The sequence below is a fragment of the Phytophthora sojae genome, assembly GCF_000149755.1.
Source record: "Phytophthora sojae unplaced genomic scaffold PHYSOscaffold_2, whole genome shotgun sequence".
Lineage (NCBI taxonomy): Eukaryota > Oomycota > Peronosporomycetes > Peronosporales > Peronosporaceae > Phytophthora > Phytophthora sojae.
The window spans coordinates 8,484,962-8,507,678 of NW_009258116.1; the positions used below are offsets into that span (position 1 = coordinate 8,484,962).

The window sequence follows — 22,717 nt, forward strand, 5'->3', positions numbered from 1 at the left end:
TTCCTGCCCCGTACACCTTCGTGTCAACGATGCCATCTCCATCCGTAGCACATGAGTTGCCCGTGGCCTGCACAGCAGTGACGATCAATTTGGCACCACTTGTGGCACATGATGCCGAGTTCCCGTACGTCGTAACCACAGCTGATCCATCCGCGGACCGTGTTGCCATATAACTTTCCGTGTTTCCCGTCTTGTGGCACTTGCCGTCGGCCAGATACGTCGTGATACCAGTCAATTCCGTCGCATCGCAACTTTGCCCAGCTGCGTACTCCTCCACAATTAAGTTTGGACTCGACCCGAATACAGCAGCCACGTTATCTCTGTATGTCAGCGTCGTACTGCACGATACGCCAGTAAACGGTGCAGCGCTCCCAGTGCATGCTGTAGATTCCGTACATTCCACCGTAGTTATCACTGTTGTCACAAAAGATGGCAGACCCGACTTGCACGAGTTGGCATTGGATTCGTAGCTCACCGTCGAAGTCAAGTACAGCGGAGTCGATCCTGCACCATACACCTTCATATCTGTAATGCCATTCACCGTTCCGTCACAAGCGTTGTTCGTTGCCTGTGCTGCCGTCACAGTCAACAGCGTGTCGGCTGTCGTGCACGTCGCGTCCGAGTACCACTGCACCGTCGCCGAGCCGTCGGCCGAGCGCGTGGCTCGGTAGCTACTCTCCGTATCTGTCTTGTGGCACTTGCCGTCCGCCAGGTACGCTGTGATTATAAACAGCTTCGTCGGGTCGCAGCTTCGTAGAACTCCAAGACCACGTACGGGCTTGCACCAAACAAGTACGGTAGCGTTATCTTGGCGAACTTGCTATCGCCGGTGCCATCTGTAGTCGAGCAAACCGTACCAGAAAACAACGAGATTCCTTCCGGCGTCTCCGATTGGCGCTCTCCACGCAGCCATACGACTGAATTGCCGTCACTAACACAGGCGCAACAGACGTGTCGGCACATGCGCCTTGCGTATCGTAGAGTGCAGTGGCTTCCAAAGTAATTTCTTGGACCGAGCGAACAGCCTCGAGAAGCAATGCAATTCCCAGTAGCAGCAGCACCCCTCGAAACTTGAAGAGACCCATCGCCATTCGGCAGTCGCGAGCTGACCAACCTAGTGCTTCACAAGTAAATTCAAGACTGAGTAGTCCATTGTCCACAATAAAACGCCAGAGCAACTTTGTCAACCAGTCATCCCTGAGAGACGCGTACGACCTTTTAACGCCCGCGAAAGGCTAACGGTTAACGAGCAGTCCACAATCACTGGTAAAGATCTCACGTGCCTGTATTTACCGAAAACTTTAGCCACAAGCAAGTCCAGTAAGCGCATCTTCCCTCACTTGATGCATCTCTACTGAAGCATGTATGTCTGGATGATCTGCATGAGACCCACCGGGTTGTCGATGTGCACCCAGTGGCCAGACTTCTCCAGCAAGTGGTGGTAGACCTGGTTTTCCTGCTGGGCGTCCAGTCGGTCGAGCAGGTCCGGGGTCCACATGTTGTTCTTCGAGGCGTGCACAAAGTGGAGCTCCACGTCCTTGCCCTCCGTCGCAGGCGCGTTCTCCACCACTGGCCAAAGGTCCGTGGCCAGGAAAGAGCGGAAGAGCTGCTCGATCACATCGACGTCCATCTTCCACTCGTAGAGTTCCGGGCTCTTGTTGGCCAGACGCAAGTTGGTGGTGAGCCATTGAGCTTCACCCAACGCAACGCCTTGGTCCTGCAGGTCCTTCACCAGTTGCACCTTTGAACGGATCGGCAAAGGGATTTTCTTCACAACCGGCAAGATCGTCTCGATCGAGTTCGTCAGGTCCCGGCTTGCGTAGTCCGTCTCACCTAATTGAGAACGAGAGGTCAATACAAGGTTAGATATCATCAGAGTATTATCCAATCTCGAGCTCAAGGTGTTACCTGTTCCGGGGAGCGAGTCCAAAACCCAGACCTGACTGGGCGGTGCGCGGTCTTGGTGCATGCATTGCTGCAGGTACGTCAGCGCCACCTTGCCACCGAACGAGTGTCCCAGCACAGCCGTCGGCTCAACCTTCAAATGATCGGCGAGCTTGCTGTAGGTGCAAAAGTCAGAAACAGAGCTAAAGTAGCAGCTAACAGCACGCAGCAAGGTCTCAGAACGTACAGGACGTCGTTGGCACACGCCTCCAGGTTGTGCGGCTCCGAGAACGATGGTGAGTCGCCATGACCTAAAGTGCACAACCTCGTCAGCCGACATATGCCTCCTCCAACACGAACTTTAAGCTCCACAAGCCGACTCACCGCGGAGGTCCAGGCAGATGAACCGCCAATCAGGGTTCACCTTCGTCAGTCTGCAGCAATGCCGCACACACAAACCGTCAGCTGGAAGTTCTTGCCACACGTTCCAAGCCCCTTATAACGCCCTACTTCTGGGAGAACGTGCGCCAGTTGAGCTTGTTCCCTACATCAATACCGTCACACAAGAGACAACCGTCAGCGGTCATTCCAGGCTCTCCTACACGACGGCCCTCACGCCCTTCTACTCACCGAGAATACCGTGCATCACCAGCGCCGTCTTCGTGGGCGTCTTGCCGCTGCTGGCGTCCTCGAACACTCGGTACGACAGCGTGCTCTTGCTGCGTCGAGCCAGCGCGAAGCTTCAGAGCGACAACAACGAAACAAACCACACGGCGGTGTCAATGGACCGACCGACCTCCAGCCAATAAACAAACGCATGCAAAGTGATTGCACCTGCGAGCGGCAGCTCCGCGATGTGCAGCTGAGGCGAAGAATCCGCTGGGAAGTCTCATCGAGGCGAGGGGCGCGAGCGTCGAGCACTGCAGACAAGTGATGGATGAATGACGCACTGGGCCCGACGTCGGAGAGCTACGCTGAGCTGTGATTGGTCGTGTCGCGAATGGCATAATCATTTCATAAATGGCTACATATTTCGCTGATCGTAATGGCCACTTCAACGTGGTCGAAGGTTGCTCTACTCTATCGCGTTTACTCCTCTATGGGCCTCCGGTTGTCGAAGGTTCGTTCAGTGGTCGTGTCTTTGCCTCGCTTCCACCTCCAGGGCGACTTGGGGCTAGCGGAGGTGAACGCCATGACCGGTGTGGCATTCAGGGCGCCCACTTTGGCCGACAACTTGCGGGCAGACGTCGAGACCCGGACCGCGACCCGCACGAGATCCGGCTTGCCGCTCTTCCCGCTCCTGCTGCTCTTGCCGCTGCGACTGCTCTTGCTGCTCATTCGGCTCTTGCTGTTCTTGCTGCCGGCGCTGGTTCCCGAGCGAGTCGGCAGCGGCGCCACTTGGGCCTCAGAGACGGACATCGAGTTGGGCTTCTCCCTCGTTGTCTTGACGCTCGCCATCTCGCTAGCAGCACTCGTGGCCAAGTCGTGCAGACGGACGATTTTGGGCACCAGCATGAGCCCGATCACGAGCATCGTGGCGCTCAGCACGATGAAGGAGAAGAAGAGGAAGAAGGCCGCTGCAGACAGCGTCACGAAGTACCCCATCGGGAGCAGCAACAGGCTCGAGAAGAGCACCACACAGGAGGATGCAAAGATCCACACGGACTCCTGGAAGTCGGACGAGACTTTGCGGATGAGGATGGATAAATACAGCCCGCCGAAAAGCATGACCGCCTTCCAGAAGAACAGCAGCCCAACGAAGACAGAGCTGCCGGAGGCGCAGCGGAGGCGGTCCACTGTGAGTCCACCGATCTCGGCATCGCTTTCGGCTTTGATGACCGCTTCAGATGGCGATACCAGCTCCCAACTCACCACGATAATGATGTCTACCATCAGGAAGCCAGCCAAGACCTTCATCATGGTCCCAGCAGACAGCACGACGCGCTTCATGGTACTTGATAGAAAAACTCGGTAGACGCGCATGGATTTCACCACCAACGAACCGAAGATCAGCGTGAAGGACCACGATACGAGCGTTGGACGCAAAGCACAAACTACCCGCGAGGGGGGTCCACTGTAGAAAATTGTGGCGACGCACATCAGTAGACCACCAAGTAGCATCGTCACGAGGAACTGGTACTGCGATCGCTTGACGATGGGCTTTTCCCGCTCGTACACCACGAAGACGATACCTCCGAGCATGATACATGCAGACAAGCAAGCTATCACAAAAACCGCTTGCGATGCTGTGGTGGAGTACGGCACGTACTCACAGTCGATCAAAACCGAGTCAGGGAGAGTCATTCCGTCGCTACACTCGCTCGAGAACGACGCATTCGTGGTGCTGGGAAGATACCAGCGGTACGTCACCTCGCGCTGACCCGAGTTGGTGCACTCAGAGACGTCGTAAGTGTAGAAACTAGTGTCACAAGTGGGCTGTGTTCCCAGAGTCGCCCACACGAGCCAAGTGTTGGAGTTTTGAGACAGCCAGGAGCATGAGCGGCTGGTGCTCAATGTGCTAGGCAACCGCGAGTTCGGCAAGTGGAACGGGTCACAATTGTAAGGTAGTGACGCATTTTCCGGCCGTGGGGATCGCCAGTAGAATTTCATACGACGAGGAAAAGTGTCGGTGCCATTCGAGGTGGAGTCGCACCCCTCAATGGTGTAGCTGTAGTGAACATCGTATTCGCACGAGGGTAGAGGATTCAACCAGCCACTCCAAGTAGCATAGTTCTCCGGCGCGCGTAGCCAACTACAGGCTGCTGCAAAGCTGGCTTCGGTCTCGGATAGAACGCCAGCGTTGTGTAGTTTGTCGTAGGCACTAAGCAGGTTGTCCATGTCTTTCTCTGACAGCATGAAGGTATTCATAAGGCTTGCCATCCCCCCTTCATTTGACGATAAGAGGTTCGCGTAATACTTCCCAAGGAGTAGGTGCGGGAAGTCAACCCGGACGGGATTGTTGGTGGCATGCCCATAGCCATTTTCTCCGAAATCCCCCGTATCCACTGCTGTTAGCTCCGGTGTAGCCCACGGTAGCGATACTCGCTCGATCTCACCCACATGATGCTGGAAAAACTCGTTCGGCTGATAGTTGTAGAACGCTACAGGCGTCTTTTTCGCCAGCGCTTCAGCCACGTATTTTACGGCCCCAGTTATTCCAAGGAAGCAAAAGTAAGCTGGAATACCGTTGTTGGACATCGAGGCCTGCAAATAACCACTATCGTAAGACGCGTCCATCATGATGACCACAAGGCACTCACCACCCTGCAACTCCCTTGTTGTACAAGCCTCAGATCTGGAGCACGAGTCTTTACAGCCGAGTACGCCGTCAGCACACCCAGACTCTTTTGGGGGATAGTGATCGGTGTTGTCGAAGAGCACCGACGCGCGTAGCTCATGAATTAGAGCATCCTTGTCCCGATAGTCTCTCCAAAAGTCTGCGCTGAACGAAGGTGATGCAGCCAGCCCAGTCTCAATGAGCGTAGTGCTTGTGAAAAGTCCTGAGAGTCCGTCATACCCCACGCTTCCAACGAAGGAGGATTCGTTGGAATATACAGCGAGCGCGCGAACTGTTGCCGCGTCCATCCATACCTCGATATTGGCGTGTGTGGGCGAGCAAGTTCCCGTTCTGACGGAAGACATCCGCTGTGTCATATCCGCTGACCCAGAGGCTTTGAAGAAGGATACCTCGTACCCTAACTGTACCATACGACATCAATGAAGTTGTTTTAGCGATAAATGAAGCGAAACATTGGGCCACATTCACGTACCAATTCTTGCGCTAGAATAGCCAACACTGTTGAGGAGAGTGCATGCGAGCTCCAGGTGTCGATCTCCAGTACAAGTGAACCGTTAACACGTCCTGGGTCGATCACATTACCATCGCTGTCGACACGTACACCAACGCCATAGAAAACCGCATCCGAGGGCATGCAATCTGACTGGAACAGTTCATCACGTGCGCGGGCTGTGCGGGCATCGTTCACACGGAAGCGTGGAGTGCTGAGGGCCCCATGGAGATACGGATTGATCAGAGTGCCCGTCGAATCGCGATCGTTAGCTGAAATGGACAGATTTGCTGAAATCGATGCTGCCCACGCTTCGTCAAAGCAAGTGCCTAACAGTTCGTTGGGGGCGACAGCAGCAGATGCCTGTGGAAAATAAGGTGCGAAAACCTGAAACGAGTTCATTAGCCGGGGCACATCGACCCGAAAACTGACCTTCTAACTCACCTGCCAGGCAGCAAACACTACAAGATACGCACGCTTTGGTCTGCACCATGCATCAGGCATAGTTGCTCGTGCTACTAGCGCTACCTCCGACAGATGAGTTGTCAGAGGAGTGCCGATAAGTCGCCGACTGCTAAATGCCGCAGAAAGCGTCCAAGTTACCAAAAAAACTATACCAAGATAGTTTTTCGTTCGTTTCACGATAGATTCCTATTCCGAGCTGCGTAGGCATTGGTGCCAACAAGTACGTAGTCCCCGGGTTATCATCGCCATGTATAGAATCAACACAACCTTGCATTCTCTTACACTGGCAAAACATCATAAGTGTTTTTGGGACGTACAACATGTATTGAGGACGACCGTATGATAGTAAGGGGATTGGCCAGTTTAGTAGAGCAAACTGAATTTTTGACTTTGAAAAGCATTTTCTTGAAAACTACTAATCTTTAGGAGATAAAACGTGTACACAATGAAAGCCCTAGATTTGCTCTAACATGTGCACCAATCCAGACACAGTTAGCAGCTATGAAAGTGCTATTGTAGCGCGCCAAAGAAAACATACCTACAGTATGCTGCGATCAGTTTAGTAGAGCGGAATAATACTGGTCTTTGTATCGAACTACCATATGGAAACGCGTGGTAAGAGTTTTATAGCCAACCAAAGCACGTATTTCAATATTTCTGCAATATTACTGGTTCTACTAAACTGGTCAATTCCACTAAACTGGCCAAAACCCTCTAAACATCTCGCTGGGGTGATACCAAGAGGCCAAGGAGTAAACTTGTGTTGCAATCCACGCAAGCTTGCATCAACTGTGCCACATCAGCATCAGGACAACGTAAACAAGCTGCGTGGAGTATCCAGCAGTGTAAAGCTCAGCAGACTAGTAGTTCAACAATTTATTAGTTTATCCATGGTGCTTGTCCATCTCTTTCTAGAAGCAGCCCCGCGTCCTCATTCATATGCAAACCTCCCTGCTCGCCCTTCCTCTCCACTAGAGCATCGCCGTCTGACCGTCAATCATCGGTCACCTCGAAACCAGTCCAAAATCTACTCGTCTTGCGTCTCCGCTTCCTCTGCCGCGCTTCTTCATGTAGTCACTGAACGCCATCGAGCCCAGAAGCAGCGCCACCACCGCCGTCTGCCCGTAGATGCGCGTGTGCATGATCTGCTGCGAGCGCTGGATCGACGTGTTCAAGCTCTGGTACGCGAAGATGCCGCCCACGAGTGGCACGCCCACCGTCGTGCTGGCGACGGTGGGCTGAAGGTGTACCAGCGTGCTGGTACACCGTCGTGCTGGTACACCTTCAGCGAGCTCTGCTTGGGCACCCGCAGCTCGACAAAGTTGGGGTCGATGGAGGCCAGGTACATCTGCGGGTTGCGAGCGCCTGCCAGCATGCGGTTCTCTGACACGAAGGAGAAGACGGCCATGACTGGCGTCAGGGCCAACGCCGTCTTGCCACTCACACCGAGTCGGGCGCGGAACGCAGGCCAGTACTTGTTCGCCGACAGCACCACCGCGCCAGCAACCACTCCGGTCATGGACCCCGCCTTGATACCGGACATGTAGGCGTGCCACGTGATGCGTCGACTTGGGAGCCATCACCGAGTTGGAGGACGGAGCTACGTGCTGCATCGTGGTCGCGCTAGTCTTGTTGGGGGGGGGGGGTGCCTGGACTTTCGATGGGTTTGGGTCTGCTGCCTGCTGAGTCGGTCACTAGCCCGCCGGTTTTAGTCTCTTGCTTGGTCGCTGTCTTGCCGTCAAATTTTATAATAAGGTCTTCTGCCAGTTTCGTGCCGTCCTTCGAACTTGCGGACTTGCTGTGGCATAACTTTTCATTGAATTGTCCATTCTGAAATCTGATTGCACCCACTAAATCTGCGCGATTGGGCTGAATTTATGTACTTCACGCTAGTCCGTGTAAATTTTGCAGAACTTCTTGTTATTGTTTTGAAAAGCTTGTTGATTTGGAGTGAGCTGCCAGTTTCCTGCCTCTTTTTGATAGCATTTTTGTATGCTATGCAAATCCTAGGAGGCTCATCACCGGAAATTGCATGTGACGCTGGAAAAATCTACCAATAGTCTACGAGAGTTTAACAAGGAGAAGATGCTAATTGGCTAAAACAAGTAGGCACGGAACTGGTTGTAGGCACGCAACTGGCACCTTACCTTATGTTTACTTCGGAATGAGGGGCAGGGGGTATATTCACGTAGTCACCCCTTGATCGGCAGCTGCTGGATTATCATGGATTATTAATAATGAACACGGTCGGGTGGGTAAGATTTGGATGAAACACGAGGCCGTTCGGATGAAGACTAGCGCGACCACGATGCAGCACGTAGCTCCGTCCTCCAACTCGGTGATGGCTCCCAAGTCGACGCGCGATGTCATCACGTGGCACGCCTACATGTCCGGTATCAAGGCGGGGTCCATGACCGGAGTGGTTGCTGGCGCGGTGGTGCTGTCGGCGAACAAGTACTGGCCTGCGTTCCGCGCCCGACTCGGTGTGAGTGGCAAGACGGCGTTGGCCCTGACGCCAGTCATGGCCGTCTTCTCCTTCGTGTCAGAGAACCGCATGCTGGCAGGCGCTCGCAACCCGCAGATGTACCTGGCCTCCATCGACCCCAACTTTGTCGAGCTGCGGGTGCCCAAGCAGAGCTCGCTGAAGGTGTACCAGCACGACGGTGTACCAGCACACTGGTACACCTTCAGCCCACCGTCGCCAGCACGACGGTGGGCGTGCCACTCGTGGGCGGCATCTTCGCGTACCAGAGCTTGAACACGTCGATCCAGCGCTCGCAGCAGATCATGCACACGCGCATCTACGGGCAGACGGCGGTGGTGGCGCTGCTTCTGGGCTCGATGGCGTTCAGTGACTACATGAAGAAGCGCGGCAGAGGAAGCGGAGACGCAAGACGAGTAGATTTTGGACTGGTTTCGAGGTGACCGATGATTGACGGTCAGACGGCGATGCTCTAGTGGAGAGGAAGGGCGAGCAGGGAGGTTTGCATATGAATGAGGACGCGGGGCTGCTTCTAGAAAGAGATGGACAAGCACCATGGATAAACTAATAAATTGTTGAATTACTACACCTTTTAGTTGTCTAATCCGCATCCAAAGTTGTCAGCTTTTATTTTGGGTGGGAGCTTTATTCCGGCACTTGAAGTTTATATACGTTTAAGTATGGCGATGTGCATATTTAAAGTTTTTCGAGTGCCGAAATAAGCGACCGTTCAAAATCGCAGAATTCTGGGAGAAGGCCCCAGGTACTTGACCTGGTCGGAGCCTGCTGGAAGCTGGCACTTTGACGTCTAAGTGAGTTACCCTAAACTATTCCTAGTTGATCGGTTTCCCTTCCTGAGGTCGGCGGTTTGAGGGGATGCGGTTGCAGAGGTTAATCGGGATTTCCATTAGGGGGGTGACTTAGGGGGTTCCAGGGGATGTAGTGATGGAGGTAGTCGGGGCCGGAAATAGACTTACGTGGCTTTTTGTATCGGAATCGCTCCGGGCGAGACTCGAACCCTCAGTGGAACGCTTGATCTTCGTGGGTCTTACCCACAGGGACACTAGAAGCCCCCAAATCGCAGAATTCAAGCAGTGAATGATGGAGAAGCTAAAGCCAAGCGTCTCTAAGAAGCCCCCCTCGCGTAAAACCCCGTTCCAAGACGCTCACAAGCTGCAGTACGGACTCGAGGTCGTAGCATGTGACGCTGGGGGAGCGGCTTGCTCGGTCCGCTGCCTGTTTTGCCGATACTTTGGTAGAGAGGAAGCACCCAAGAGCAAACGAAAGCGTACTCAAAATATCAAGTACTATAAGGCTCCTTTCCGACTCCAGAACTATGTCGAGCACAATACTTCCGCGCACTCAGCTAAGTGGGGAGAATACACAAGTCTCGGGGGCTGTATTTTTTGCTGATCTCACTTCTCGAAGCAACCAATTTGTAGCTCATTTTGACACAGAGAGTGCTGTGTTGCGGTTTTCTTTTCCAGAGTTGATTGTGACTGAAGTGATTGGAAAGGTATTTTTCAATGCTGAAGATGAAGATGATGATATGACTGTTGCGAGGGCTCTTCGTGCTTTCGGCTCGGTAGTGGATGGGGTCTACCAAGTGGAAATTAAGACGCCTCTGCGGTTTACTCTTTCGGTCAAACATCTCTCGGTTGGGTTGTCTTTTCGGCAGACGGCAGCAGTAATTCAGCAGCACCACAATGCCACAGGGAACTCGAAGCTTTACGGTATGACCGACGCTATGACAGGCACTTATGCTCGTATTCTAGTTGCCTATTCGTTTCAACGCATCAGCAACCTCATCGCAGACCCAAATATGTGGGGGTTTGCATTTGCTTGCGACATCACAACTCACACCGATCGCTCTTTCTTGGATCAGCGTGTTCGTGTTGCCGTCAACGGCATGCTAGTCAACCTACACTTGCTCGCGGTCCCTATGTTTGACCGCCACACTGCTGTGGCCCAAGTTCAACTGATTGTTCGAGTACTCGATATTTTGCTCGTTAACTGGAGACAGAAGTTGGTTGGTATTTCATCGGATGGATAGAACACAATGACAGGCCGTCATGGTGGGATGGTCACTCTTTTAGAGAAAGAGGCCACCCACTCGGTGTTGAGAGTGTGGTGTGCTGCTCATCAGATGGACCTGGTCATAAAAGCCGGTTTTGCAATTGTTGGGAATGGAGACTTTGTGAAGAATACAAAGGATTTAATTGTTCACCTTCGCCGCCAAAAAATGCTGAATACTGAAATGGGAGGTGCCGCCAAAAAAATAACTAATCGGTGGCTGTACATGGGAAACGCATTGCAGTGGATATTAAAAAACCATTTTCGCCTCGAAGAACACCTTGATGAAAACGTGTCTGCGGCACCAACGCCATTATGGTGGGTCAATGCAGCTGTTATTTGTGGGATAACGGTGGTGGTGAACGTCACGTTTGTCAAGATACAGGGGAAGGATGTCCTGCTCTCGCAGCAAATGGCAGAGATTGAGCTCCTTGTAGATCGCCTTCGCAAACTGCTACGAGTTGAACGCGTGCCTAGCTCTGAATTCCAATCTAGCGCTAATGACACGATTTCTACGAAGTACTGGCTCAAAGAGCAACACTTGCTCGAGTTTATTCAAGACCAGGGGACGTTCGTCAAGAATCACATGAATAGTGTTGCAGATGCCGACAAAAATTCGATTCTGAGGCAGCTTGGCAAGTTTGTACTGCATCTAATTGAAGGTATGGAGCATGTACAAGCTGAGCGAGACAGCAACAATGACGCTGCCTCAATCTCCGGCTCCGCCAGTAATGCCAGCTGAGCTTGTCACAGTCCCTCCTCGCCAGTTTGCAGAAGATATTTTGAATCCTCGCCGCGATCAATTGGCTTTGTTTTGGAGTGAGGCAAAAATTGAAGCCGTTGAACGGGAGCATCGAGAGCTGTGTCAAGCCAATCTGCTTGATGAGATGGTTCGCATAGCCCTGTAGGAAGAATCGTATGACACCAGCTTCAACGACGCCTGTGATTCAGTGCAAAACGCTGCTGCTCCAAAGACATTTTCACATCTCCGCCAGTTCTGCTGCGGATTGGCAACCATATTCGCGAATACGGCGTCCGTCGAATCCGATTTTTCCGTATTGAAGTGTGAACTGAACGACCGGCGCACTTCGTTGACTTCTCTAGCCCTTGAAGGCATCTTCCAGGCTAAACAGTTCGATATGCTAGAGAAATTGTAGTAAAGTGCATACTTTATTTCCTTAAACTGGCACTGTGCCGAAATAAACAAAACAAGAGTGCCGAAATATAGCTAATCCGACACAACCCGGCAGGTGCCAGTATAAGGGAGGTCTGCCAACTTTGATTGGTCAGTGGGCGTCTTCCAAAACCTGCATAAAAGGTTTGGTGCGCCTCGGTTTGTACGCACGTTTGATAATAGGGCTAGGTGATATTTAATCCTGGTAGTGCTACTGTGTAGTACGAGAAGCCCAATAGGGATTAATTCGGGGCCTCAAATATGTGGCCACAGAAAAAGTAGGTATCGAGCCAATACAAAATTCACGTGTAAGGGTCTTATAAATCTAATATTTTTCATTGAAAACCCAAATCTCTAACGTATTGCACCATTAAATTCGTAAAAGCTAAGGTAAGGTGCGTATGTATCGGTATCCGATCGCTTGTGTAAGAAACTACGTATGGTACATGCTAATTCCGGCTCACAAGAACATTTGCATTGGTGTATTACCGTACATTACATAGGCCTCCTGTTCTACCTATGTTGACAATGTGATCTTGAACGCGGTGTCATATAATCTATGCCAACGCTGGCCGTGCACGAAGTCTAGATGTAACTAAAGGCATTGGTGCCCGAACCTACACGTTTGTGTCGATAGGGGCACTCGGACTAGCTCCGAAAGCTGGGAGCGAAGGTTTTGAGCTCGGGAGCCTTTGGGGCCGCCCTCTCGCCAACCGCCCTCCAACAATCAACGGCTCGGGGCTGCTCGGCCTCCAATACGGTATTCGCCCTCGGGCGCTTCGATCCAAGGGAGTCGTGGCGCGCCGCGCGGAGGAATCGTGGGATGCCGCGACGCGTCACCGCGACCTATCAGTGCGCTGACACAAGTAAGCTCGGTAAGATAGCAACAGCGCGCTCGGTGCCGCAGTGGCGAATATGAGCCCGCGGAGGGTGGTGGCCACTGCAGCAATCGAGCACGAACTGAAAAGTGAGACGAATCGTAGGAGAAGTTTTGATGGGCCGCGCCAAGTCCAGTTGTTTCAGAACTCTTCTCAACTTCCTGAGAATAATGCATTTTCGTACGCCATCGATGAATATGTGTACTTAGTTATCAGTACTATGAATGTACTGATATAAAAATGTTTGTGTAAAACCCTCCTACCCGAGCCTTCGCAATAGATTTCGGAGATAACACAGCCCAAAAGATTTTTGGGTACTGTAATGCAAGCGTGAGCGCAAGAGGGGCTTTATATAAAGGAGAACAGGTCGGGAAAAATTCTTTGGGTGGCGCGCGCATTTCTTAGCAAAATTCTTAGCGAAACTTCGTCTGTGTCGAGCTAGGATAGCAACCGGCATGTAAACCCTTCATTTATACTTCCGCTGCAATTATGGACCCGATGCAAAGTGTGTTGTCGGTTGTTGGCCGCACGGAACTATCCAGCCATGGTAGTTTTGCGGCGGCTATTATTGAAACTTACCCCTTTCTGAGGACGGCTTCGTTGGCGAAGGCTGTGCAGCTTCGATCGAGAGAACTGGTGGAGCGTGTCGCGATGCACACGCCGGTAGATAAGGCTAGCCAGCTGCGGCGCTTTCGAGACTTTAATGTCGCGCTTAGTAGCGCGATAGTCGATGATCAATTGGATTTGGCAAACCTTCTTGTCGATACCTTTCATGGTGTGTGTATTCGCGATGGGGCATTGAAAGCGGTTTGGCAAGGTCACATTGGCTTTTTACAGCGCCTGCATGAGGACGGCCGGCTCGTATGTTGGGGGGAACGGATGTTGAACGTTGCTGTGCGCTCTGGGGAGCTTCAAACAATTGAATGGTTACACGGTATCGGCATTGTCGGCTCGGGCGTCGGACTGGTGACGGCCGCGGCTCGTCGTAGAGAATCGAGGTTTTTGGCTTGGGTATTGGCCCATACTGATGCGCCCGTGGTTGACGATGCGTTGGTAGAGGCGTGTGGGGCGGGGCGGATGAGGAATATTAAAGTGTTATTCCAGCGGCTCGGTCGCATTCACCTCGATTGTGTGAACCGGGCCGCGGCTGCTGGAAGGCTTGATGTTATCATGTGGCTGCATGATCGCGGGGGAGGCCCTGGATGCGACGGCTGGAGCAGATCATCTGGAAGTTGTCAAGTGGTTGCACCAAAATCGGCATGAAGGGTGCACTTACGAGGCAATGGACGGGGCTATTTTCGAAGGTCACGATGACGTTGTTCGTTGGCTTTTTGAAAATCGGGGGGAAAGGTGCTCAGAGTCCGGTATGCATTTCGCGGTATCGCGGGGCGCGTTGGAGACTGTAATGTCTTGCTGCAATGGACGGGTATGTTAATGGACGTGTGTGCAGTTTATGGGTCGCTAGAATTGTTGGTGTGGCTACATCGGCACTACCCGAATACGTGTTCGGCGGCAGCGTTTGACGGTGCTGTGCGTGCCGGCAACCAGGAAATGCTTGATTGGCTACAAGGGAATCGGAGCGGGGGCTACACTAGCGCGGCAATTGAGCTCGCTGCCGCGCATGGCAATCTCGGTTTAATCATGATGCTTCATCATACTGGAGTTGCTAGTAGCGCTCGAGCTGTCGACAACGCGGCGGCGCATGGATACACCGACGTGGTTCGTTGGTTGCGCGACGAATGCGGGGAGGCGTGCTCTGTCTCCGCCATGTATGGTGCGGCCGGGAATGGATATGGTGAAACCGTTAAATGTTTGCATTCGGGTGGTGCACCTTGCACGGTTGGCGCTATGGACTCGGCCGCAGAAAATGGTCATTTGGAAGTCGTGATTTGGCTTCATGTGAATCGCGCAGAAGGATGCTCTAAGCGGGCTCTTGACGGCGCGGCGCGGAATGGCCATTTTGACGTTGTCGATTTTCTTCATGCTAACCGGGCCGAAGGGTGCAGCCGTCGAGCTTGTGCGTGGGCGGCAGAGAACAATGAAATGGAAATGGTGCAATGGCTGAAGTTATTTTACCCGGCTGAGTTTGACTCAGAAGCTGTTCGCCAAGCCGCAGAGCGCCTCGCGTGGCCTGAAGTCGTAGTCCGGAATCTATAGATTGGGTACGCCCTGTGTGGCCTAGTTCCGGCACGCTGATTATCTCTTTACAACGAAATGATACGTTTTTTGCTGCTAGCATCTATATTTCATTGCGGTTGAGATGGCGCTGTCCGTGTAGACGGATGGCGCTCGGCCAGAGGTCGATTGAGGGAATTCGACCTCCCCGGCGAAAGGTCGGCTGAGGCAGACGTCTATTACAGGAGGCAGACCGCGACTACATTGTTGTCCATCGGAATATTGGCGAGCTGGAGAAGAGTGAGTGGGGGGACGGAAGTTGCCCGTGCAATTTTGAGTGCGGCGTAGGGGGTGTAAACCGTGCCCGGAGAATTGAATGTTCCGAAGAATCGTGTAATGTGGGAGGGCTTTGTGGGAATCACACATGGTCAGGTGTTGCGCCGGTATAGTTGAGAGTTGGTGTTTCGCCCGGGAAAGGATACGGTGCTTTTGCCCTCGAAAAAATACGTAAAGGTTCGCTGGTGCGTGAGTACGTGGGTGAGATTCTGAACGAGCGCTGGAAAACGCGGCGATTGAAGAAGGGGTCGCAGTTCTACGTGATGTCGTACGGGGTCAATAAATTCATCGACGCCAGCCGCTACGGGAACGTTGCTCGGTATTTTAACCATAGCTGCGAGCCTAATTAATTGTCAATCAGAGGGGTGGACTGTCTTTGGTGTGTATCGGGTCGGGATTATCGCTCTTAGGGACATTTACATTGGAGAAGAGATCACCTATGATTACGGAGACGACTTTCGTATTCCTGTATGTTTGTGCTCCAAATGCAGTAGAGAGCAAACCATTAGCAGTTGCCGGGGAAAGGATTTGTGACCTGAGTACTGGCGGGCCAAGACTACAAGACCGATGCGGGCGATGAAAGCGGCGGGCACGCCGTCACCGAGGATTAGCGCGTCTCCGTGCAGGGGAGGGGATATTGGTTGTCGACGCATGATGATTGTGATGGAGAAGGCAATAGAAGCTCATTAGTGCCACCACGTTTCTAGACTTCGCGTGTTATTTGTGGGTAATAAATCGCTTTCAATCGGAAACATCGGCTGCCGAAGTCCATTCCCCCTTTTACTAAAGAGCGATTTGATGGCTGGGAGTCTGGTTCGGGACCTGTGGTTTTCTCGAGCTGCTGCAAGGGCTCGCGAGCACCCCGATGCGCGAGTTGGCGTTCGGGGCGCGGTTGTGCGCCTTCCGTGCGGTGAAACGGGGCATGACAAAGTCCCGACGGCTGTATTCGGGGCGAATGTCCCGGGTATCGGAAATTGTCTCTATCATGCAGTATGGGCGGCAGCTGAGTTTGCAGGGGTGCGGGTTCCATTTGGCATGACTGCGTCGAAACATGTCTTTGAGCTGAGAGCCAAGGTTGGCCTAGTGGTTGTGCATCTTCTTGAGGAGCAGACGCTGCATAGCGCGTTTGGGCACCAGCCGCTGCATGTGGGTAACTTGATCGCTAGGCCTAATCAGTACTTGGAGTATTCGGGGGTGATTCCTATCGCGGCGATGGAGTGCATGCTAAAGCGCGTTATTGTCACTCGATGTGCTGATGGGATTTACGTTACAACTCCCGGGGAACCCGGGCCACTTCTGGAAAATCCTCTGCGCGAGGAACCCGTTGTCATTTATCACTGTGCTGCGGACCGCGTTGCCGATACTTTGTCACTGGATGAACGGAACCACTACGTCGCTGTTACTTTTGCTGATGAAGGAGCTCGGCGTGACTTCGCGGCAGCAATTCGGCGCAGATACAATTTCGATGCGGAGCCAGTCCCAATCGATATAACCACCGCTAGCGAAGCCCCCAGCAAGAGAAAATGTGCGCCTTCTCGTCCGCCGGAGAAACCTGCAAAGCGATCCAAGCTGCAAAAAGAATCTCCTGAAATACCACGAAGCGAGAACGGCCGATTGGAGTATCTGATTGCTGAGGCTACATCGATTCCGGAATTGTCGAAAGAAGACTTGGAGCTCTTGCGCCAGAACTTCACCAAGCATCCGCGTCTGGCCTTACTTTACTTTCACTGCTGCTCTACTGATCCTGCTACCTGTGTTTTTGCAGACGAAAAGTTAGAAGGCGCCGGTGGCGAGGCCACGGTCAAACGATTAATGCGCAACCACGACAAACCAATGAACGCTGAGACTGCAAAGTTTTGCCAGGATCGTTTTTGTGCGAGCTCTCGGAGTTCGGGGGATTTGTGGGCGTGTGCGTCGTGCTGTGAATTTCTTAATACTATCGAAGATCGCGTGCGGTGGGTGGCATTAGATGAACTTCACCAAGGCTTTCAATTATCTCCTTCCGAGCTGGTTGAAATCAAAGAAATACCGAGTTGGGTAGTGGAAAAGCACCTGCAAATTTATCGGGCGCAAAGGAACCTGTATCATCTTAACCCAGATTTAGTCCACGATCCATCCGCGATCCCGCTGTGTTGTACATACTGGGGCGATCCTCGTGCGTCAGAGTTTAGTATTGCTTCTGGTCATGATTACGGCCGGGGCGGTGGTTTGCCCGAGTTGGGGGAAATAGCTACCAAGTGCATTTCGCCGGCGAGGGTGTTTAAGGTGGAGGTGGTTGTATCGGGTAAACATAGCATTGGCCACTCGATTTGCTTTCCGTCAGATGGACCTGTGGAAAGTTCAAAGGTGCTGCCCTGTACGTCTGATGAAAACATACCAAGAGTCACTTTCGTGGGTCCTCGTGGCGATTGGGCGGCAAGGAAAAAGAGCTGCAGCAATCTATTTTTGCTTCCCGTTGACGAAATGTATTGGTGGATGCGTGTCCTCATGCATACACACGAGTAGTTCAAAACAAATCGTATAGAGATTGACGATTCGGAAACGGCAAAGGCTGCTCTGCTCGCATTGCAATCGAGGATGGAGGAAGGAGTTGTGTTTGCGGAGAGCGAGGAAGCTAAGGCAATGGATGATAATATCGTCGCGGAACGTTTTGGCGAAGAATACAATGATGGTAGCGCGGATGTGCCGATAATTTCGAAGTCTGCTGTTCTGAAGGATATTGACGGTTTAGATTTGGGTGTGAAAAACGCAGCCGTTGACGCAATGTTGTCAATGGTCGATACCAACTCGGCGGGCGCGGATAGCCCTCCCGTGGTAACCATTAGACGGGGGGAGGAACCTATCACCGAGTGGTCTCAAAATGGTGACATGATTGCCGCGGCATTCCCGTGTTTGTTAATAAAAGGCGACAAGGCCCTTCCTAGTGGCACATGGCCTACGCCGTTCATTAAGCACTTGATGCGGTATTATGATGGGCGCTTCGAAAAAAATACTGCCCTGGTTGCTACGCTGTTCAGCCAACTACAGCGCCACACCGCCATTAAAAGAGCCGCGCAGGTTGGTTCAACCCGCCCTGCTGTTCTTGAACGTTTGGGGAAGTTGGCAAATTCGGATGATTTTAGGGAAATGCTTGTCAAGGTGAAGTCGGATCCTGAGTCCGCTCAGTCAAAACGGGTAAATGCGCATCTGCTGCGGATTTTATCTCTAGTCGGAGGTTGTGTGCCGTTTTCTGCGTTTGAACGGGCAACAATGCGGCCTAAGCTTGGCGCGTTGAGGGCTAAATACGGAATACCCCTGCACTGGGTCACCATTGCCCCCCCCCCTGAGCATCACGACCTTGAGCTGCATCGTATTGCTGCGCTGCGAGAGCCGAACGCGTGGAATCAACCCGACGTCGTTTTCCAGCAAAACGAATGCCGCCAGGAGGACTTGCCGGAGTCGGTGCGCTGCCACGCCCGGGGAAGACTGGCCGTTTCGAATGAATACCCTGCTTTGGCGGCGCGCGCCTTCGAAAAATGTACCGAGCAAATTTTAAACGACATTGTTTTGCGCAAAGCGGCTAGTGCTACACGGATTTCTCGAGACTATAACCAGCGGAAGGTGGGGGCCTATGGAACCATAGCAGCATTCGCAGCAGTGGTGGAGCCGCAAGCAGATGGACGTCTACATATTCACATGACGCTTTACGGATCTAGGTATAATCCAACGCTGCTCTCGAGGATAACCTGCTCTCCTGTATTGCACCAGCGCGCTGCACAATTCCTCGAATCGATATGCTGCACTAACTTCGACGCTTCGGTGCATGAATGGTGCAAAAGCTGCATCGATAATGGAGCCTTGCCAAAAGCTTTCGAAATTCCTCTTCCGGACGCAGCTGCTGACTTTGGCGCTTTTCTCAAGGCGGCGCAAATGCGCGCAGCTACTACCAACTTTCACTCGCACACATCGACCTGTTTCAAAGGCAATCGAGGAAAGCAAATGTGTCGTCTGGCTAGACCCGCGGGTGAACACGAGGGGCCGACCTCGCCATTGATTGTTATCCGCGAACGCAAGGGTAATCCTCGAACCGGTATCAAGGCCATTGTGGTAGGCCATGAGTTGAAACCGCACATCCTCCGCGCCATTGACAACGGGTATTCTTACGAGATGGGTCAATGCTTCCGCCCGCATTACGAAGGGCCAATATTATGGGAGCTCTCGAGGCCAGCGACAGACATACGAGTCGTCGAAACAAATCTTTGATTGGCTGCGTTAACAGCTTCCCATACAAACTCATCGTTCGTGAATGGAGAAGACTCCGGGGATCTTGTTGAGGAAAATCAGGAAGCGTACATGTCGAAAGGTGCCCCGCTAAAACGTGCTGCTTCGGCGATGCTCAGTGCTGTGGAGCATAACTTGAAATACCCTAGCCGAGCTGATGATCCCCAATCTGAACTGAGGATTGGGAAATATTTGGCGACCAGGAGGATCAATAGTTTTTCTGGGGCGCATGAATGGTCTCATTCTCTGATGGTCTACGCGATCACCGGGCACCGATCTTTTATATCAAGCGACAAGTTTTGGTATATATTCCCGTTTGCGTTATCCTCCTTCGTGAAGCAGCTAAGACGCGACGGCGAAAACAAATACACCCCCGGTAAGCAGCGAGATCGAACAAGGAAGCATAGAAGATGAACTGGCTGCTCTCGTTGAAACCGCCAATGATGAGGACTACTCAAAGGATAGGAGTTCCCGCCAGTGCGTGGGAAGAGGAGTGCGAACGTTTAAAATTGGCGGTGACGTTGTGTTCTTGACGCAAGCCGAATCTTATTATCACCGTGGACAGCATTTCGCAGATTTCTCTCCGTTGGCGTTCGAGTGTATTGTTGACGTTCTACCGGCGGAAAAGTTCCGTGGAAAAATTAGCGGGGGGAGCGGAAGACCGCTTCGACAAGGGTTTCCTTTTGCAGTTACTCACCCGCTCTTCAAATCTCATCTCGGTGTTATACGCGCCAAACTCTTAACCCCGATATTTGGAGGTGCGCCTCCTCCAACGTGGAGCAATTCTGTTGACAATTCGGTTGATGAAAAAAATCGCAACAAGCTGGCCCAGTATTTACTGTGCGCGTTACTCCGTGGGAAACGATGAGCCCCAGCTGGTCATTCGATGCCGCGGGACTGCTCGCCATGTGTAGTTCGTGGGATCGCTCTTCCGCCGCGTTGATTAATCGAGAGCGGTGTCGGTTCGCTAGAAATCTAATGAAGAAGGTGTTTCGCTGTAGCAGAAATGAGCAAACTGCTACGGATTGGAGAAATCGCGGTGCTGACTATTGGAAATCACCGAAATCGCATTCAAAGCAGCATTCATCGGGTTCATCGGCGGATTCAGAATTCGATGGAATAGTCTCCCCGCAGGGGGACCTGTACGAGCTACTGAGCAGGGCCGCTGCCGGCTCCGCTACCCGGCGCTCGAACATTGCATCCCTGAAATCGGCGTTTTCTGCACTGTTCCAGGACTATGACGCAGCGGATATCAAAGGTGATTCTTCTGTTTCGCCTGCTTCGGAGCGGGGGCCGTCACTAAATCCTGTATTTCGCTTTGGCAAGGCCGATAAGAGCGACAGCTTATCTAAAGTTGCGAGTTAAATCAAAACTTTCCAGGCCGGTGCGGCCGGCCCTAACAAACTAGCCCCAACCAGCGGCAGGGGGGGGGGGGCGGAGGTATCAGCGACCCGCTCGAAGACGACTGTGTAATTGACTCATGTGATCTATCTGCGGAACAGCTCGCTGCGTGAAATGTGTACTTAATGGCATTGATGAAGCTCAAAAGAGGCAGACGCTTACTTTGGTCCACGGTGGCGGAGGAACCGGGAAATCGTATGTTGTTCGCCGAATACATCAAGAAGTCGAGCGGCGTCGATATAAAGTTGTGGCTACGTGCCCTACTGGTGCGGGGGCATGCCAGTAAACAAAAGGGCGGACATTTCATTCCGCCTTAAAATGCGGCAAAGAAGGCAGCCGCCTCTCCGCGCAATCGGCGGCGTTCCTGCGGCAAGTATTCGATGCGACAGTCGAGCTAGTGGTGGTTGACGAGATCTCGATGTTCAAAGCGAAACACTTAGTTTTGCTGGATGAACGCCTGCGAGGACTCTATGACAGCAGCCTACCCTTTGGTGGCAAATCCATTTTATTGGTGAGTCGACACGGTTAATCGGGAGTATAGCTATGACGTACTAACTGTGGGTTTTGAAACTTATCCAACAGACAGGAGATTTTTGGCAGCTCCAAGTCGTCAAAGGTATATCGCTTTGCAAATGCATGTATATGCAGACCAAGGACCCTGTCCTGTTGCTCGCGCGGTACCTGTTTTCTCTATTCACTGTCTTTTCGTTGGAGAAACAGCATTGCGCAAGTGGATGCCGCGTACAGCAAGCATTACTTGAGCGCTTTCGCAGATTACCGGCCACTTACCCGCAAAAAAATCGATGGGGGAAGGACGACTCTGCGTATCGTCCGATTGACAACGATATGGTCGCTTCGTTGACTCGCCCCTTGACGCGGCAAGATGTCGCCAATGATGAGTCTTGGATTGGTGGATCTGTCGTGCTCGTTACCAGCAACGTTGACCGAGCTGTGCTAAACACTTGCATGGCTGCTAAATCCGCCCGGCGCAGTAAGACTTTACTCTTCCGCTGGAGGAAACCTATACTAGTCGCAATTGCAGACTTTGTACAAGAAGTTTTGTATAACGAAGCGGAACACCCCGAGCTCTTTGGGTATTTTTATTACGGGGCGCCGGGGCAGATACTCGACAATGCCAACGGGAACGTCGCGCGTGGGGTAGCGAATGGTACTCGGTGCTGGTATCACTCAATGGGCTGGGACGACGACGAATTAGTATCCCGCGTGCTACAACTTACTGAAGAGGCATTACGCCGCGGGGAATCACTAGTCGAGTTGACAGTGACTCCTGAATTTATAAATGTCCGGCTAACAGACCGCGACGGGAACTTGCTGAGTGGATCCGAATGGCCTGACGACATGAACCTCGAATCCACGTGGGTCATGGATGCTAATGGGCGGCAGCATCACAAACAGGGCGTTATCATTCCCGTGGGTATAGCGCAGTCGAACGGCGATAATTACGCGATCAGACTTGATAAATCCGGGAAGAAGGAAAACCCATTTCGGTACGAACAACACGGCGTCGATTTGGCTTTGGCGTTGACTGTTTGGAAAGCCCAGGGCAGCACATTCGACCGTGTCATTGCGCTTTTAGAGGGGTCAACAAATGCGCCGAGTTGGCAATTCGAGCACATATATGTTGCTGTGTCTCGGGTGAGGAACTCTGAATCTCTTAGGTGCATGCAAACCACGCTTTTTCCAGACCGCAGTCATTTTCTCTCCCTCAGGCCAAACGTCTTTACAGTCAAGTGGCTAATGGACTTGGACGAGAACGGGCGGTGGAATAAGCGGCGTAAATAATAACGGCTAAATAAAAGAGAGTCCTCGATTGGTATCACTGCCCATTGGCTATACAACA

General features: G+C 52.4%; 4 protein-coding genes across 4 annotated transcripts; 2 read left to right on the forward strand and 2 right to left on the reverse strand.

Annotated features, from left to right (window-relative positions):
• Positions 1-142: 142 nt before the first annotated feature.
• PHYSODRAFT_486513 (hypothetical protein) lies at positions 143-6,074 on the reverse strand (the record flags this gene model as incomplete). The annotated part of the gene is made up of 13 exons (XM_009522435.1): positions 143-290; positions 761-899; positions 1,115-1,235; positions 1,448-1,833; positions 1,909-2,060; positions 2,265-2,318; positions 2,395-2,428; positions 2,515-2,624; positions 2,719-2,833; positions 3,207-4,654; positions 4,802-5,179; positions 5,333-5,583; positions 5,655-6,074. Coding segments are annotated over 13 exons (3,756 nt in total), but the record flags the coding sequence as incomplete, so codon positions are not given.
• A 1,067-nt stretch (positions 6,075-7,141) lies between these two features.
• PHYSODRAFT_478363 (hypothetical protein) lies at positions 7,142-7,698 on the reverse strand (the record flags this gene model as incomplete). Its single annotated transcript, XM_009522436.1, is given in 2 exon segments — positions 7,142-7,429; positions 7,444-7,698. Coding segments are annotated over 2 exon segments (543 nt in total), but the record flags the coding sequence as incomplete, so codon positions are not given.
• Positions 7,699-8,478: 780 nt separating this feature from the next.
• On the forward strand, positions 8,479-9,062 carry PHYSODRAFT_483334 (hypothetical protein; the record flags this gene model as incomplete). Its single annotated transcript, XM_009522437.1, is given in 2 exon segments — positions 8,479-8,760; positions 8,775-9,062. The coding sequence occupies 2 exon segments, from the start codon at positions 8,479-8,481 to the stop codon at positions 9,060-9,062; spliced, it is 570 nt and encodes a 189-aa protein (XP_009520732.1).
• Positions 9,063-9,720: 658 nt separating this feature from the next.
• Positions 9,721-10,032, forward strand: PHYSODRAFT_478289 (hypothetical protein; the record flags this gene model as incomplete). The annotated part of the gene is made up of 1 exon (XM_009522438.1): positions 9,721-10,032. The coding sequence occupies one exon, from the start codon at positions 9,721-9,723 to the stop codon at positions 10,030-10,032; it is 312 nt and encodes a 103-aa protein (XP_009520733.1).
• Between the last annotated feature and the right edge of the window lie 12,685 nt (positions 10,033-22,717).